This window comes from Staurois parvus, unplaced genomic scaffold, assembly GCF_062004578.1.
Source record: "Staurois parvus isolate SC_StPar_1 unplaced genomic scaffold, SC_StPar_1.0 ptg001309l, whole genome shotgun sequence".
Taxonomy (NCBI): Eukaryota; Metazoa; Chordata; class Amphibia; order Anura; family Ranidae; genus Staurois; species Staurois parvus.
Genome location: NW_028319105.1, coordinates 7,501 through 26,803, shown reverse-complemented (window position 1 = coordinate 26,803; position 19,303 = coordinate 7,501). Strand labels below are relative to the sequence as shown.

Below are 19,303 nucleotides of genomic sequence, written 5' to 3'. Positions count from 1 at the left end.
TATATATATATATATATATATATATATATATATAGGCTTCATCTTTTTCTGTAAATATTTTGTCGCACCCTTTGACCTTTTAGTAATAAATCTTACTTTCTGAAAGCATTGAACTGTTTCTAAAGCTCTGTAATGCAAACTAAGAACCCCTGTCTCTGAAGAGCTCTACTGTGTGTTTTAAATGTCTGCATACGTCTGTCTGCGGTGACATCTTGTATACAAACGATTATTCAAACATCATAGTGTTATTGCAGAGTTTCCTCTTTCTCTGTACAAAAAGGAGGTGGTGGCAGTGTGAAGGTGTGAAGGGTTAATTGCGTAATTAACCTGACCCAGTAATAAACGCTCTCAGGCTGCAGGCACACAGATTGTGGTCCATTTAGCTGGAAAATCTTTGTGCAGGGTGCAGGTAGGCGTGGCATTGTTACGCACGTGACAGCGCGGTTTTAGACTGGCTAGTCCTTCGGTCACAAGTTTTGTGAGAAGGGCTGGGGTCTGACGCCGCGATCGTCACACACGTTAACACACATTACTGGTTACTGATTATATGGTTATTGGTTAACACATTGCAGTGCCATTTATATTACATGTTCCTGCCCGGTCTGTAGCAGATCGACAGCCGAGCGGGAAATTCCTCCTTGCACGTAGCATTGCAATCTGTCACCGACTGTGTCCACAGGACACAGCTGATGGCTGATCACTACGCTAGCCCGCTGGCAGTGTCACGTGACTGCTGTGACCAATCACAGCATATCACATGACAATTGTAAACAATGGATGGCTTCCTTTCGGGCCATCCATTGTATGCAATTGTGTTGTTAGCTGTGATTGGTCACAGCGATCACATCGTACAGAATCATAGCCCATCTGTACCATGTGATTAACTTTAGCCAATCACAGCTAATCACAACAAAAGACACTGAATGAATCAGTTTCATGCAATAAAAATGGTTTCTTATATCAATGAAACACATTAATAAACAATCATAATGTGTAAAAAAAAATAAAATCCTGAACACTTCCCCAGAGTAACAGTGTTAATATGGACTATGGTGTTACTATGGTCTAGGACCTTTTCACAATGTGTTAAAAAAAAAAAATCGTAAAAATAGAAAAAAAATTGTAATAAAAAAAAATTATTAAAAAGTTTTACATTTTTTACATACTGTTACCAGTCAATGTCCCTGTTCATTGCCACGCCAGTTATATGATAACATGTATTGGACTGGTGACAATATGTTGAAAAAAAATAAAAAATTATTTTTTTAATTTATTTCTTCATCTTCCAAAACATTGTGACAAAAAATAAACTTAAAAAAAAAAAACCTGCAATGCCTCTTACTAAATACCTTAGACTATTTTACAAAAAGGGGTCATTTGGATGGGGTATTTGTACTCTCCTGAAGTTTTCGGGCCTCAAAAAATTAGATTATCAGTACATCAGGATTGATAGATTTTCAGATATATACCATAGTTTGTGAACTCTATACCTTTCGTACAAACTAAATAATATACACTGATTTGGGTTATTTTCACCAAGGAAATGTAGCAGAATACATTTTGACTTAAATTTATGGAGTTATTTATTTGCAAAATTTTATAATCAGAAAGAAAAAGTGTTTTTTTTCCCCAAAAAAAATTTCAGTCTTTTTTTTGTTTAGTTAGCAAAAAATAAAAACCCAAGTAGTGATTAAATACCACCAAAAGAAAGTTCTATTTGTGTGGAAAGAAATGAGAAAAATTACATATGGGTACAGTGTTTCATGACCGCGCAACTGTATTTCAATATGAGATAGGGCTGAAAGCTGAAAATTGGCCTGGGCAGGAAGGGGTAAAAGTGCCATGTATTGAAGTGGTTAAAAATCACATCAATACACTAAGGCAATACATCTCTGAGGCACATGCATTCCAGTGCACCATCTCATGCAGTAACACTACCAGGTGTTGTGGTGCTCTACGTTGGAAACAAATACAGCTCGTCTGTTCTGGGGCATTGGCAACCCATTAAAAATCAATGGGTAGCCTTAACACAACACACGATAGCGTATGATACAGTGTGTGTTCATCAGTGTTTGTTAACGCAACAAACAAGTAAAGTAAAGTGTGAATGAGTAATATATGTGAAAGTGTTATCCAAAGAAACAGAAAATCAAACAGTGAAATCCAATCATAAATTAGTCCATCATCTATTAACCCTAACTTCCCTATTTCTTCACAGTGAAAAATAATTCAGGCTGTAGAATATAATCAAATCAATTCTTCCAGCGATATCCCTGATGTATATACCTCAAAAAAAGAAAATATCATATAGTGCATTACCTTTTATAAACATAAATATTATTTCAATATATACACCATGCAATTTATGCAGTGAATATTTGTGAAAAATAGTGAAAAAATGTGAAAAACCGTGAAATAATCTGTGAAAACACTGTGTATGTGAATCACTCTTCAGTGCCACACAAAAAAATGCAAACTGGTGTGCACTTCTATTTATAGTAAGGATACCCTTACCAACAATCCCAATAAAGCATGCCTATAATAATCCAAAAGCTGAACAGGATAGCTCTCCTGCAGTTCTTCCCCAAGCATAAATGATCTCCACGATACTCCCTGGATTCCTCAGTCACAGTACTCCAAGTATCTCCAAGCACTTCACTCCATCCAGAGACAAAACATGAGGGACAATAATAATGTAATACCGCCAATCACATTATAATATGACCTTTATTAAAACTGCTCACATCAAATAGCCTTTAAAATTGCTTAGTTAAAGTGAAGGAAACCTCACAGCCATCCAGGAAAACGTCCAAGTAATCACACTGCGATCGTTTCCCTTCTCCAAAATGGCCGCCAGTCAACTTCCGGTTCCGGTGTGCGTCTTGACGTCACTTCCCTTGATGCGTTTCGTCATCGACTTATTCATGTTTATAAAAAGGTAATGCACTATATGATATTTTCTTTTTTTGAGGTATATACATCGGGGATATCGCTGGAAGAATTGATTTGATTATATTCTACAGCCTGAATTATTTTTCACTGTGAAGAAATAGGGAAGTTAGGGTTAATAGATGATGGACTAATTGATGATTGGACTTCACTGTTGTTTGATTTTCTGTTTCTTTGGATAACACTTTCACATACATTATTTTGTACACCTTCAGGGGAGGGTGTTGATTGTGTTGTGGGGGAGTTTTAGTTGTATTTTTGGAGGTGGTTTTTGATTTAAAAAAGTGTGAATGAGGCCTAAGGCTCTTAGTTGGTACACCGTTTTACATTCCTAGCTTATTTTTTTACCATACAATTACAAACTACCAAAACTGACATGTAAAGAAATATTATATGAATATAGTTTTATAAATGTAATTGTATTTTCAACTACATTATTAAAATATAGGCAACTAACATTTTAAAGGCAATGGTACAGGCAGGCTGAAAGCTAATTTTTTAGGACTGAACTTTCGGCTTGTATATGATCACTGGTATAAATGACATAGTGATCGCATGAATGGGAACCTCTTTGACTGGTTCCATATTGCTAGTACGGACAGGAGCTGTCAATGACAGCCGGGTCTGACAGCTAGCTGCCCTTAAAGTGTTACTAAACCCAGGACCCTGCATTCGCTATGTCTGGTCTTCCACAGTACACACAACATGGAAATGCAATTATTTTAGTAAATATAAACTGCTAAATACCTTTTCTCATCAGCAGTTAGAGCAGTCTTGTGACTTCTATCAATGTCCAGCAGAGCACATGTTAAAGCTTATAGGAGGTGTTTTCTTTCTGCTGTAGGTGGATGTAGAACCCTTGACCCCTGGTCTGGGCCAATGTTGATTGGCCCTGTGCTGACCACATACAGTGAAGCAAAAAAGTATTTAGTCAGCCACCAATTGTGCAAGTTCTCCCACTTAAAAAGATGAGAGAGGCCTGTAATTGGCATCATAGGTAGACCTCAACTATGAGAGACAAAATGAGAAAAAAAATACAGACAATCACATTGGCTGATTTGGAAAGAATTTATTTGCAAATTATGGTGGAAAATAAGTATTTGGTCAATATCAAAAGTTCATCTCAATACTATGTTATATATCCTTTGTTGGCAATGACAGAGGTCAAATGTTTCCTGTAAGTCTTCACAAGGTTGGCACACACTGTTGCTGGTATGTTGGCCCATTCCTCCAAGCAGATCTCCTCTAGAGCAGTGATATTTTGGGGCTGTCGCTGGGCAACACGGACGTTCAACTCCCTCCAAAGGTTTTCTATGGGGTTGAGATCTGGAGACTGGCTAGGCCACTCCAGGACCTTGAAATGCTTCTTACGAAGCCACTAGGACAATGACCGGGCGGTATGTTTGGGATCATTGTCATGTTGGAAGACCCAGCCACGTTTCATCTTCAATGCCCTTGCTGATGGAAGGAGGTTTGCACTCAAAATATCACGATTCATGACCCCATTCATTCTGTCCTGTACATGGATCAGTCCTCCTGGTCCCTTTGCGGAGAAACAGCCCCATAGCATGATGTTGCCACCCCCATGCTTCACAGTAGGTATGGTGTTCTTTGGATGCAACTCAGCATTCTCTCTCCTCCAAACACAACGAGTTGTGTTTCTACCAAACCGTTCTATTTTGGTTTCATCTGACCATATGACATTCTCCCAATCCTCTTCTGGATCATCCAAATGCTCTCTAGCAAACTTCAGACGGGCCTGGACATGTACTGGCTTAAGCAGGGGGACGCGTCTGGCACTGCAGGATCTGAGTCCCAGGCGCCGTAGTGGGTTACTGATGGTAGCCTTTGTTGCGTTGGTCCCAGCTCTCTGCAGGTTAATCACTAGGTCCCCCCGTGTGGTCCTGGGATTTTTGCTCACCGTTGTTGTGATCATTTTGACCCCACGGGGTGAGATCTTGTGTGGAGCCCCAGATCGAGGGAGATTATCAGTGGTCTTGTATGTCTTCCATTTTCTAATTATTGCTCCCAAGCTGCTTGCCTATTGCAGATTCAGTCTTCCCAGCCTGGTGCAGGTCTACAATTTTGTTTCTGGTGTCCTTCGACAGCTCTTTGGTCTTCACCATAGTGGAGTTTGGAGTGTGACTGTTTGAGGTTGTGGACAGGTGTCTTTTATACTGATAACAAGTTCAAACAGGTGCCATTGATACAGGTAAGGAGTGCAGGACAGAGGAGCCACTTAAAGAAGAAGGTACAGGTCTGTGAGAGCCAGAAATCTTGCTTGTTTGTAGGTGACCAAATACTTATTTTCCACCATAATTTGCAAATAAATTCTTTCCAAATCAGCCAATGTGATTGTCTGGATTTTTTTTCTCATTTTGTCTCTTATAGTTGAGGTCTACCTATGATGCCAATTACAGGCCTCTCTCATCTTTTTAAGTGGGAGAACTTGCACAATTGGTGGCTGACTAAATACTTTTTTGACCCACTGTACATTCTACCAGGGGAAAAAAAAAAAAAAAAAAAAAAAAAAAAAACACACCTCTCTAGCAATACACACCAAACTGAACATGTGCAGAGTGTCTCCACACAATGTCTTATCAGGAGATAAGAGGGGGACACTGGAAGAAGGGGAGGATCAGAGAAGTCAGGATCAAACAGCCTTTTTACACAATGCAGAAGATTAACCCCTTAGGTTCCGCAGTGAATATAACAAGCATGCTTTACTGCATATACAGACTGATTTTATTGTTGTGGGTTTAGTAACACTTTAATTTGACTTGGAGATTCTCACAACTATAGAGTTAGGACCGCAGTACACAGCATATGTCTATATGTAATCATTTAATCTAAATTATTATTATACAAATGTATATGGCGCCAACAGTTTGCACAGCAGTTTACAATATAAAGGGAAACAGATACAACAGAATAAAAAACAAGAGGATTAAGAGCACCCTGCTCATAAAAGCTTACAATCTAATAGTGATAAAGAAGGAAATTATAGTTTGAGGTTAAATACCTTTTAGTGACCTCCTTCTTGCACATGGGGCACTGGGCTCGGCCTTTCTTTTTTCTACTAAGAAGTTGCAACATGCAAAACCTGTGCAAAGAATAAAGCGTTTTAACAAAAAGTTTGTATTAATGGTAACAATGTTTTCTTGAGGTAAGTAGATATTGCCAATGAGACCTGCAGAAGATTACCTGCAAAATATATGATCACATCTTGTGGCAACAGGCTCCTTCATTAGGTCCAAGCTGTTAGAAACAAAATATTAAATGTCATCTATCCATTGAAGTTGGACTTGGGAATGTCAGTGACTGCTGAGGAGGATATACTGTAAATTAACTTATGAAAGCAAACAGAACATTCAAGGTCAGAAAAAAAAGTGTGCTTTGTAAAATATCATAAGGAGCATTCAATACAGACCATAGAAGCAAGCGGTGAGATGCAGATGTATTTTTACATATAAGATTTTCTGTTACAATAATTAGGCCTCAAGCATACTGGGCATCTGAGAAAGCCCATATGAATGTCAGAACTGCTGGCAAGAAAAAGTGGCATAAAAAAAGCATTAAAAACCATGCATTGCACATGCGTTTACAACCAATAATTTTTAATACAATCCCCTTCATTTTTCACTCCCAAATGCCCACAATGTATTGCAAACATTATTTAATTTTTTGGTGTCTTTTTCACAAAGCTAGCTGTTTTTTTTTTTTTTGTTTGTTTGTTTGTTTTTTGCAATCAGCAAATTCCATTATCAATTAGATTCATGAAGCAATTCTGCCGATTTAGTTCACGAGGGTGAGAAGTCAGACAATAAGAAGAATCAAGATCCAGTCATCAATACTGGACACAAACCACGCTGTCTCTGCAATTTTCTTCAGGATACGTCAAAAGCGTTCTTGGTGAGCTGCAAAAATATACTTTTTTTTTTTTAAATGTTACACAGATGTTTGTTGACACCTTTGATGACCTTCTTTGGCTGCGAACCAAACTCTCCCACATGACCACCCACATAAGGATGAGTGTGTCACCTGAAAGACATCTCCTGGTCACACCTGGGTATGGTATTATGCTAATGTCAATGTAAGCATAAGTAACAGAAGTCATACACTAGAGATCCAAGACTCGGACTCCGGAGTATGCAGAGTGCTCTCCTCAATCCACCTTCCTGCCTACTCCCAGCTGACTGTTACCAGGAGCACACTCAGTTGTGATTTCTAGCTGTGGGAATCCTAGGTGCAGTTCCAGACGGCACTTATTATTATTTCTTTGACAAGCTTGTTAACCATTTGATGTTGCAACTTTTAAGCAGATATTCCCTTGTATTAAAGGTGGAAAAGTGCAAGCACAACCTAACACTGCCAATTTCTGTGCTAGCCTGCGTGTGCTATCCATGATTTTCTACGATTGTTAGACTTATACTAGTCACATTTACATTATAGCGTGTTTTGCTATAGCCTTGATGAACAGGGAGTTTTTTCTGACCCCTAATGTTTAATTTCACTTTAAGGTATTTTGGCATAGATAATATGGTATGCCCCTTGATAGAAAACAGGTTGCATTAGGATGATGATTAATGGCATATTTTTTGAATGGTCTAGAGTTGTAAGTGGGGTACCCCAGGGCTCTGTCCTAGGACCAGTTCTGTTTAACTTGTTCATAAACAATGAAGAGGTTATAATAAATAGTTACATTTCAGTGCTTGCAAATGATACATAGCTAAATAGGGCAATAACGCCACAACAGGTTATAACAACTTTACAAGAAGACCTAGTTAAAATAGAGGAGTAGGGAGCTACAGTGCATCCAGAAAGTATTCACAGCGCTTAACTTTTGCCACATTTTGTTATATTACAGCCTTATTCCAAAATGGATTAAATTCATTTTTTCCTCCATATTCTACAAACAATACCCCATAATGGTAACGTGAAAGAAGTTCGTTTTGAAATCTTAGCAATTTATTAAAAATAAAAAAAATAAAAAAACAGAATGTAGATAAGTATTCACAGCCTTTGCGCAATACTTTGTTGAAGTACCTTTCGCACCAATTACAGCCTCAAATCGTTTTGAGTATGATGCTACAAGCTTGCCGCACCTATTTTTGGGCAATTTCTCCCATTCTTCTTTGCAGTACCTCTCAAGCTTCATCAGGTTGGATGGGGAGCATCGGTGCACAGCCATTTTCAGATCTCTCCAGAGATGTTCAGTTGGGTTCAAGTCTGGGCTCTGGCTGGGCCACTCCAGGACATTCAGAGAGTTGGCCAGTAGCCACTCCTTTGTTATGTGGGCTGTGTGCTTAAGGTTGTTGTCCTGTTGAAAGATGAACCGTCGCCCCAGTCTAAGGTCCACAGTGCTCTGGAACAGGTTTTCATCAAGGATGTCTCTGTACATTGCTGCATTAATCATTCCTTCGATCCTGACAAGTCTCCCAGTTCCTGCCACTGAAAAACATCCCCACAGCATGATGCTGCCATCACCATGCTTCACTGTAGGAATGGTATTGGCCAGGTGGTGAGCAATGCCTGGTTTCCTCCAGACATGACGCTTGGCATTCAGGCCAAAGAGTTCAATCTTTGTTTCATCAGACCAGAGAGTTTTGTTTCTCATGGTCTGAGGGTCCCTCAGGTGCCTTTTGGCAAACTCCAGGCGGGCTGCCATTTTCCTTTTACTGAGGAGTGGCTTCCATCTGGCCACTCTACCATACAGGCATGATTGGTGGAGTGCTGCAGAGATGGTTGTTCTTCTGCAAGGTTATCCTCTCTCCACAGAGAAACTCTGGAGCTCTTCCAAAGTGACTATCGGGTGCTTGGCTGCCTCCCTGGCTAAGGCCCTTCTCCCTTGATCGCTCATTTTGGCCGGGCGGCCCGCTCTAGTCAGATTCCTGGTGGTTCCAAAATACTTCCATTAGCCACTGTGCTCACTGGGACCTTCAATGCTGCAGAAATTTTTCTGTACCCTTCCCCAAATCTGTGCCTTGATACAATCCTGTCTCGGAGGTCTAAAGACAATTCCTTGGACTTCATGGCTTGCTCTGACATGCACTGTTAACTGTGGGACCTTATGTAGACAGGTTTATGCCTTTCCTAATCATATCCAATCAACTTAATTTCCCACAGGTGGACTCCAATCAAGTTGTGGAAACATCTCAAGGATGATCAGTGGGAACAGGATGCAACAAAGCTCAATTTTGAGTATCAAGGCAAAGGCTGTAAATAATTATGTACATGTGGCTTTATTTTTTATTTTTAATAGATTGCAAAGATTTCAAAATCTTTGTCATTATCTTTGTCATTATGGGGTATTGTTTGTAGAATGTTGAGGAAAAAAATGAATTTAATCCATTTTGGAATAAGGCTATAACATAACAAAATGCGGCAAAAGTTAAGCGCTGTGAATACTCTCTGTATGCATTGTATATGGCAGATGAGAAAAATAGGTATGTTGGAAGGCCCAGAAAATTGCCAACATCCCAAAAATTGTATATCCACACAGAAAGACCCCTCTTGGTATTGGGATTTTAACAGCAATTAATGAGGTTTATATCATAAAATTTACCATAATCTTTGTTAATACCATTAATAAAATAATTAAAAGGAAAGAAATGTGTCAGTTTTCTTATGTGTACAGATATACATCTCAGCATAAGTTATACAATTTTGTCTACACCTCCTCTCAACAGTACATAGCTCATAAAACAATTACATCAGAAAGTTTGATACAGAAACACCAATGCGTGTCTTGTTTTTCCTCAGGGGTATATACAGTGTAGGACAAACGACATGCTGTTAGGGGGAAAAAAAACCCCACACGACAGTACAGGGACAGCCACCACCTAAAACCATAAGGACATTAGACCACTGCTTGCTTGACCCTAAAATCACAGGGGCTTCATCAGACCAAATATGAACCACCCATGGATCGCTGAAGCCATATGTTGCATACTTATAAACTTCTATATACAGGTAGGTGTACAAGTCTCCTAAATTGTTTCAGTGCTCAGTTGGTAAGTTACATATAGTTACACAGTTAGTCTAGCTGAAAAAAGACAAAAGTCCATCCAGTTCAACCATATAAACAAAAAAAACAAAAAAAAAGTTATAATCCTATATCCACAGTTGATCCAGAGGAAGGAAAAAACCCAGCAAAGCATGATCCAATTTGCTCCTGCTGGGAAAAAAAATTTCTTCCTGATCCCCCAAGAGACAATCGGATATTCCCTGGATCAACTTTACCTATAAATGTTAGTATCCAGTTATATTCTGTGTATCTAAGAAAGCATTCAGGCCCTTTTTTGAAGCAATCCACTGAGCTAGTCAGAACCAACTCTTGAGAGAGTCTATTCCACATTTTCACAGCTCTCACTGTGGAGAAAGCTTTCCGTGTTTGGAGATTAAATTTCTTTTCTTCCAGACGTAAAAGGTGCCCCCTTGTCCTCTGCGATGACCTCAGGGTGAATAGCTCTACACCGAGTTCACTATTTGAACCACTGATGTATTTACATGTTGATCATATCCCTTAATCTCCTCTTCTCAAGAGAGAATAAATTCAGTTCCTCTAATCTTTCCTCATAGCTGATCTCCTCCATGCCTTGTATCAGTTTGGTTGCCCTTCTCTGAACTCTCTCAAGTTCCCCAATGTTCTTTTTGTGAATTGGTGCCCAAAACTGAACTGCATATTCCAGATGGTCTTACTAATGATTTGTACAGGGGTAATAGGATAGCTCTCTCTTTGGAGTCTATACTTCTTTTAATACAAGAGAGGATTAAGCTTGCTTTAGAAACCGCAGCTTGGCATTGCATGCCATTATTAAGCTTGTGATCTACCAGAACTCCCAGATCCTTCTCCACCATTGATTCCCCCAGTTGTACTCCCCCTAGTATGTATGATGCATGCATATTCTTAGCACCCAAATGAATAACCTTACATTTGTCAATATTAAACCTCATTTGCCACATACTTGCCCAATTAAACAGAGCATTGAGATCGGCTTGTAAATTGAAGACATCCTGTAATGACGTTATTCCACTGCACAGCTTGGTGTCATCTGCAAAGACTGAAATGGGATTTTTAATCCCAGACCCGATATCGTTTAGAAATATATTAAAAGTAAGGGTCACAACACTGAACCTTGGGGTACACCACTGACGACCCTAGACCATTCAAAGTATGAATTATTAACCAGTATTCTTTTAATACGATATTTTAGCCAGTTTTCTATCCATTTACATACAGATTTTTCCAAGCCTGTAGATTTTACTTTACACATAAGCTGTGTGTGAGGAACAGTGTCAAACGCTTTTGCAAAATCCAAGTATACCATGTCCAACGCCACCCCTCTGTCCAAGGTTTTGCTCACCTTCTCATAAAAAGAAATCAGATTTGTTTGACAACTTCTATCTTTCATGAGTCCATGCTGCCTGTTGCTTAAAATATTTTGTTCCAGCAAGAACTCATCTATGTTGTTTTTTATTAAACTCTCCAGTATCTTCCCAACTATAGAAGTTAAACTAACAGGTCTATGATTACTTGGTAAAGATTTTGACCCCTTTTTAAATATAGGCACCACATTGGCCTAACGCCAATCCAGTGGTACTATGCCAATCATTAGAGTCACTAAAAATTAGAAACAATGGCTTTGAAATGACAGAGCTCAATTCTTTAAGGACACGTGGGTGTATGCCATCCGGTCCAGGTGCTTTATTCACCTTTATACTGTCTATATACTTCTGGATCATATCAATTGTGAACCAATGTGAATCATCTGGAGCTGTGTCAATACCATGCCCATTATGGACAAGAACTCCCCTATGCTCCTTTGTATACACAGAGCTGAAGAAGGTATTAAATAAAATTTGCCTTATCTTTGTACCCAGTCACCCACTCTAGATTATTTTGTAAACGGCCTACATGCTTGGACCGAACCTTTTTACTATTAATATATTTGAAGAATTTTTGCGGGGCTGATCCTGCTATCTTTTGCAATCTGTCGTTCATTTTCAATTTTTGCAACCTTTATTTGCTTTTTGCATATTCTGTTATATTCTTTGTAATGTTTAAACAATGATAGCATTCCTTCATTTTTAGATTTAAAAAAAAAACCTCTTTTCTTATTATCTATAGCTTTTTTTTTACTTTGGCCGTAAGCCACATAGGTTTGATTTTTAGCTTTTTAAACTTGTTGCCCATAGGAATATATTTTGCAGTGTTCACATATGGACATTTTGAAGAACTCCCATTTCTGTGTTGTGTTCATCGATGCCAATATTCCCTCCCAGTCTAAGTCTTGGAGAGCAACTCTCAGCCTTGGAAAATTAGCTCTCTTGAAATTGAGCGTTTTTTATTTTTCCTGTATGTGCTAGCTGTTCACAGCCAACAATAAAGGAAATCATGTTATGGTCACTGCTACCCAGATGTTCTTTTTCTATGGACATTTGTAATAAGCTTTGCATGGTTTGAGATTACCAGGTCCAGCAGAGCATCATTCCTTGTAGGGGCTTCTATGAACTGTACCATAAAGTCATTGACACCTTGTTCACACGTTTTGCATATTTTTTTATTTTCATACAAATGGTACCAATTCCAATGGTTGTTTGCAACATGGGAACCTTCTTATCTGCCATAGCCTTCCCCCCATCTTTCCCCATTCCACCCACCAATAAGTACTGACCCCTGTCTGATCTGTCTACCCCGTTACAATCTAATTCTCTACCCCCCACCCCGATCCTAGTTTAAATACTCCTCTAGCCTTCCCATAAACCTCTACCCTAGCACAGCAGACCCCCTTCCATTTAGGTGCAGACAATCTCTAGCATATAGGTTGCACCCCAATGAAAAGTCAGCCAAGTGCTCTAGAAACCCAAATCCTTCCCTCTTACACCAAGTCTTCAGCCATGCATTGAGTTCTCTAATCTCCCCCTATCTTTCCTGAGTTGCGCATGGCACAGGTAATTCAGAGAATATCGCATTGGAGGTCCTTCCCTTCAACTTGCAGGCTAGTTATTTAAATAGATTCTTAAGGAGCCTCCACCTTCCATGTATTCTGTCATTGGTTACAACATGAACCAAGATAGCTGGGTCATGCCCAGCCCCTCCCAGTAATTTATCAACCCGGTCCACCACATGCCGAACCCTGCCACCAGGGAGACAGCAAACCATTTGATTGAGGCGATCCTGGCGACAAATTATTCTATCAGTCCTTCTGATTATAGAATCCCCTACTACCAGCAGCTGTCTAGGCCTTCCTGCACTACCCTCACCCCCCTCCCAGATGGTCTGCTTTCCCGGCTGTTAGGGATAGCAGTGACATCCAGGGCTGCCACCCCTGAGCTTGCCAACCCCACATCCTCACCCGACTTGGCAAATCTGTTTGGGTGCTCAAACCCAGGGCCAGACTTCCTTTTCTGTGAGCCCCTACCACTCCCTCCTACCTGATAATCTGATTAGCCCCTCCACCCTCCACATCAATCCCGTTAGCTACCTGCTCAGAGACCAGAAGACCCCTTTCAAGGTTGTCGGTTCTGCCCAGTATTGCAACTTGCTCCTCCAGATCTCTAATGTGAGTTTCCAGAAGGGCAAGCCGTTCACATCTGCAGCAGCGGTATCCATCCTGGAGCTGTTCCTTCATTGCTGCATACATGCAGCACACTGTGCACTGCACAAAACCTTCAACCCTGCTAGCACACATTCTCCCAGCTACAATATTAACAGGAAATATCAGTTGTCACTTACAGGTTAGTAGACTCCTGTTATAATCTCCCGTTTCCAACTCCTGTTTTTTAACTCCACTTATTCAAAGGTCTGGCAAGCAAAATACAGGCAAGCTCAAAATCAGCAAGCTCAGAGTGAGCTCTACAGCAAGTTATGTAGGACCTGTATCACCTGTGACCAATTAACCCCTCCCATTAATTAGCAGACTAAGGAGCTATCAGTCCCACTTAGGAAGCATCCACCTTTTGAAAAGTACCACAATGCCAGGTCACAATGGTCTCAAATATGAGCCTCAAGTGTTTGGGTGGTTATAGTAAGACCCACACATTTAGGGCTCTTATGTAAGACCATAGTGACTTGGTACTGTAGTACATTTCAAAAGGTGGACGCTTCCATGTATGCATTTCATCGCAGTACAGTGCTAGGCTGCATTGCAGTGAATGGGACACATAGGAAACAATTGTTTCTTGTGTGTCCCTGCAATGACAGACGTTATGCAGTAAAACATCTGTCAAACGCATATCGTGTGAATTGACCCAAATTATATTTCCTTGATGGGACTAACATGATGCACTCTTTTTTTATCATACTTAATTAAACTCACCTATTTCAGTTAGCACTACCTCTTCACACTTGGTGAAATTTTGTGCATGTGGCACGTGGGTCTCTAACCTCATGGATATTTCTTTGAGCATAAGATGTCATTTATATTGGTTGCAGAGTCAGATGGCATTGTTACAGGATAAGTTCACCTTTTCGGGCAGAATTTCACTTTTCATAATAAATAGAAGCGCATTCCAATGCCATTGCTTGTCCAGCCATCCCAATTTGCTTTTCTCTCACTTACCTCATCCACAGGAGGTTTAAAATCTTATCAGTTTATTGGGTTTTTTTAAATGATTTTTAAATTCCATCACTTCCTATAGATCATCTCTCAGCATTCACTTCCTGTAGACCATCTCCCAGAAGCGTTCACTTCCTTGTGTCATCACAGAAGAGGGTGTGTTCACCACTCTGGATCACCATCATTTCTATACAATCTGATTGTACAATCTCCTTTAGATCTCCCATCAGCTACACTATGTAGTACAAGGGCCTGCCTGATATGATTCATATTGCATGGATTGTTCAGGTGTGTCCTATTTCCAAAGGAAATTGTAAAGAGATTGTACAATCAGATTGCATAGTGTATGGCCATCTTTATACAAATTCAAAGGAGGGAGTGAATAGAGACACTCAGCTGTCAGGCCCCGTTCACATCTCCACGCAGCGAAAACTCACATTCCAACATGTGCATTTGTTGGGTGTTTTGGAGTTTTTTCACTTCTCACGCTTAGGGTAGCCCATCCAATTGAATGGGCTACCTTACATGCATCAATTGCCCCAGAGAAGCTCCAGATATTTTGTTTAAGCAAAGCACGATGCGTTACTGCAGCTTTTGGTGCATTTAGCGCACTTGGAGTACCTTTAACATGCAATGACAACACGATGCACATTTGCAGCGTGTTTCTGAAAGACATGGCAAAGCGTGCATTTCCTGTGCAGATTGCCATGCGTTTAGAAACACAAATTTGAATGGAGCCTCCTTGTTCTATGTAAACAAACCAATTTCATTTTCAGACCCCATTCACACCTAGAGTAGTGGGAGTGCATCTTTTTTTGGCTTGTTCTTCCAGTGACACGCATAGGGCAGCTCATTGATTTCAATGGGCTGCGCTACATATGGCAAAGTAGCTGATGAGACATTTTGGCATGATGCGGGTTGCGCGTTTTTTTTTCCTGTGCATTTTGCTACATTTGTCACTCATTTTTTTTGACATGGCAACATGTGTGCTTGTAGCTGTGTTTGGTGTGCCATTAACAATTAATGACAATGAAATCATAACTAGTTAATTTTAGGTGTATAAAAAGTGGCCAAACACTATACAATCTGTTTGTACAATCTCCTTTAGATTTACCATAACTACATCATAGGAGGACACACCATCTATCCAATAACTCTGTATCCAATCAAGCAGGTCTTTGCACTACATAGTTGATGGTAGACCCAAAGGAGATTGTACAGTCAGATTGTATAGTGTATGGTGAGCTTTACAGAGCCCAAGACACTTCTGTTTTCAACAATACAGCTCTATCCACATAGCCTGTTATCTGATCGCTCAGCACACTCTGCTAAAAGAACGATCTATGCAAGATGAAATTAACCACTTAAGGATCGCCCTATAGCAGATATACTGCTACAGGACAGTCCCTGTGCGCAAAATCACGTATATACAGTAAATGTCACTTTGCATTTCCGGGTAGGGGGCACACGCGAGCGAGGTAAATTACCGGGTCCCAACTGGTGATTACCCACCGGCGCCCGGTGATAACCGGCGATCACCAACAGGGCTTTGTTTACCAACAGCCTTCCTCCCTGTCAGTTTGGGCACACTGCTCTGGATGGCTGAGCAGAGCCACCCACAGCAGTGTGCATACAGTGAAGAACACACCACCCGCCCCCTAGTAAAACACTCCCATCACACAGTTAACCCTTTGATTGCCCCTCATGTTAACCCATTCCTGCCCAGTGCCATTAGTACAGTGTCAATGCTTTCTTTTAGCACTGATCACTATATTGGTGTCAGAGTGCCCGCCGCAGTCCTGCAAAAAGTTGCTGATCACCGCCATTATTAGTATATATTAAAAAAAAAAAAAAAATCAAAGTTACACTTACGGTAACGCCTTTTTCAGTAGTCTTTAAGGACAGCACCTTGAGAGACCTCAGCTCCTCTCCACCTGAGGAAACACCTCCACCCTAAATAAAAATACAGTCACTCCCCTCCAGCTTTAGTTTTTGGCATAGTACCTCCGGTCACCTGGGGAGACAGAATATGAGACACAAAAATACAATAAGACATCTCTCATAAATATTATACAATAGAGGGTGGGTGACTGGTGCTGTCTTGAAAGACTACTGGAAAAGGCGTTACCGTAAGTGTAACTGATTTTTCCCCTTCGTCTTTCAGGACAGCAACTTGAGAGGATAGGCGACTACTCACCCCTAGGGCGGGCCCGCTGCTTGCAGCACCTTACGTCCGAAGGCCTGCTCTTGCACCGAGACCAGGTCAAGTCTATAATGCCTAACAAACGTCCCGTAACTGGACCAAGTCGCGGCCCTACAGATCTGTCCTGGGGAGGCCCCTGCCTGTTCCGCTTGTGTGGCCGCCATGACACGCGTAGAATGCGCCCCGATTCCCTCTGGGACATCTAGACCCTCGGCCCTATAAGCCTGCTCTATTGCTAGTCTCAACCATCTGGCCACTGTGCGCCTGGAGGCTTTTTGCCCTTTTCTAGCCCCAGCAAAAGAAATAAAAAATGAATCTGTAATACGAAATTCCTTCGTCCTCTCCAGGTAAAGGAGTACACACCTTCTTACATCCAACGTGTGAAATTTTTCTTCTTTCACCCGAAGGATTAGGGCAAAATGAAGGTAAAACGATATCCTGTCCCCTATGAAAATCTAAAGCTACTTTGGGAACAAAGGATGGGTCAGTCCTGAACACCACCCTATCTGAAAAAAATCTGCAAATAAGGCGCTCTGATAGACAGAGCTTCCAGCTCACTCATCCTTCTTGCTGTGGTGATTGCTACCAAGAATACTGCTTTAAACGTGAGGACCCTAAGGGAACTGGAACCTAAGGGCTCAAACAGTGGCTCAATTAATACTTTAAGCACCTTCTCCAAATCCCATTTCGGAAAAGGTCTATTTCCAGCCGGTCTCTGTCTTGACAGAGCCCTAAAAAATCTAATGACCAAAGCCTCCTTTGCTAAAGGAGATTCCAGAAACACACTTAGAGCCAATATCTGGCTTCTGAGCGTGCTGATCGCTAGCCCTGTATCGGCCCCCGCCTGCAAAAATTCTAACACGGACACCAGGCTATGGGTATGTGCTGTGGCCTTGGAGCACCATGCGTTAAAACAACTCCAGACCTTCCTATACATGGCTTGGGTTTCCTTCTTCCTACTAGCTAGGAGTGTGGACACCACCCTGGCTGAGAAACCCTTTGCTAGCAGGAGTTGTTCCTCAGAAACCACGCCATCAGTTTCCATCTCTCCACCCTGGGACATAGGACCGGGCCCTGCGATAGCAAGTCCTTATGTAGAGGCAACACCCAAGGTGGCCGAATAGCTACGGTTTTCAACGTTGAGAACCACACTCGATGGGGCCAATATCAGAGAGGTTCTCTCCATTCTGAACTTCCTCAACACTGCCGACAGTAAGACGACCAGGGGAAAAGCGTAACACAGGGGGAAATCCCACTTCTGCGCTAACGCTTCCACCGCCCGAGCCCCATCCCACCGGTTTATTGAGAAGAAACTGGGGACTTTGCTGTTTCGACCCGACGCAAATAGGTCTATGTCTGGGAATCCCCATTTCCTTACTATATATTGGTAAACCTCCCCATTGAGAACCCACTACGACTCTCTCAATTGCCGTTTGCTTAGAAAATCGGCCACCTGATTCAATTTCCCTTCTAGGTGGATGGCCAATAAGGAGGCGAGATTCAACTCCATGACAGAAGCACCACCGTCAGACCCCAGGAGGGACTTGCTTCTTGTCCCTCCTTGTCTGTTAACATAGGCCACTACCGTCGCATTGTCCGAAAGGACGCGGACATGATGTCCCCAATCAAACCCTGGAAGGAGCAAAGTGCTTCCCAAACAGCCCTTAGCTCCTTCCAGTTTGAGGATTCCCCTCTTTCTTCTCGAGACCACGTGCCCTGTACCACCAACTCCCCCAGGTGCGCCCTCCATCCCTGGGCGCTTGCGTCTGTCGTGATCTCCCTGATCACCGGAAAACTCCACAGTAGCCCGAGATACGTTGGCTGTCTTCCTCCACCACCAAAGGGATCTCTTTACCTTGGAGGGAATCCGCACCCAGGAATCTAATAACCGCTGTTGCCGGTCCCAAACGCTCAAAATGAACAGTTGCAGGGGACGTAGATGCAACCCTGCCCACTGTACCACCGGAATGGACGAGGTTAATAGCCCTAACACCGACATAGCCTGCCTCAAAGATATTCCCCGGCTTTCCAGTAGCCGCCTGATCCCCCCATCCAACTTGTTGAGCTTCTCCGGGGTTAGCAAAGTCTTTTGACAGGCGGAGTCCAGTATAAACCCCAGATAAGTCATCCTTTGGGATGCAATAGAACTGGATTTGTCAAGCTCTCCAGATGGCTCCCTTTCCACCGCTATGTCCTGCACAAGCTGATCCTCTGAGCTTGCGAACAAGAGAAGATCGTCTAATTAGGCTACTACTGAAATTCCCTTCAACCGAAGAGGAACCAGCGCCTCGGACATAACCTTGGTGAAGCTCCTTGGAGAGGAGGAGAGCCCGAAGGGCAAGGCCCAGAACTGTAGGTGACACGTCCCTCCTAGACTCTGCACCACTAGCCTGAGAAACTTCTGAAATGCCTACGCAATGGGTACGTGCAGATAGGCATCTTTCAAATCGATTGAGGCTAGGAAGGCCCCCCCGGTGGAAGCAGGGCTCTGACTGTGAAAATTGAGTCCATCCGAAACTTTTTGTTCAGGGGTTTCAAATGTACAATTAATCTGTACGCCCCTGAAGGTTTCTGGACCACGAACACATGA

General features: G+C 41.7%; 1 protein-coding gene across 1 annotated transcript in view; it reads right to left on the bottom strand.

Moving 5' to 3' along the window:
* Positions 1-19,303, bottom strand: part of LOC149437125 (uncharacterized) — a gene marked incomplete at its 3' end in the record, with an annotated part of 130,153 nt that overhangs the window by 109,785 nt on the left and 1,065 nt on the right. The window contains exons 2-4 of the mRNA XM_089661097.1: positions 18,144-18,929; positions 6,154-6,207; positions 5,972-6,052 (exon numbers count right to left, since the gene is read on the bottom strand). Of these exons, the coding sequence (XP_089517223.1) occupies positions 5,972-6,052; positions 6,154-6,207; positions 18,144-18,929 (921 nt within the window). The remainder of the gene's footprint in view (positions 1-5,971; positions 6,053-6,153; positions 6,208-18,143; positions 18,930-19,303) is intronic.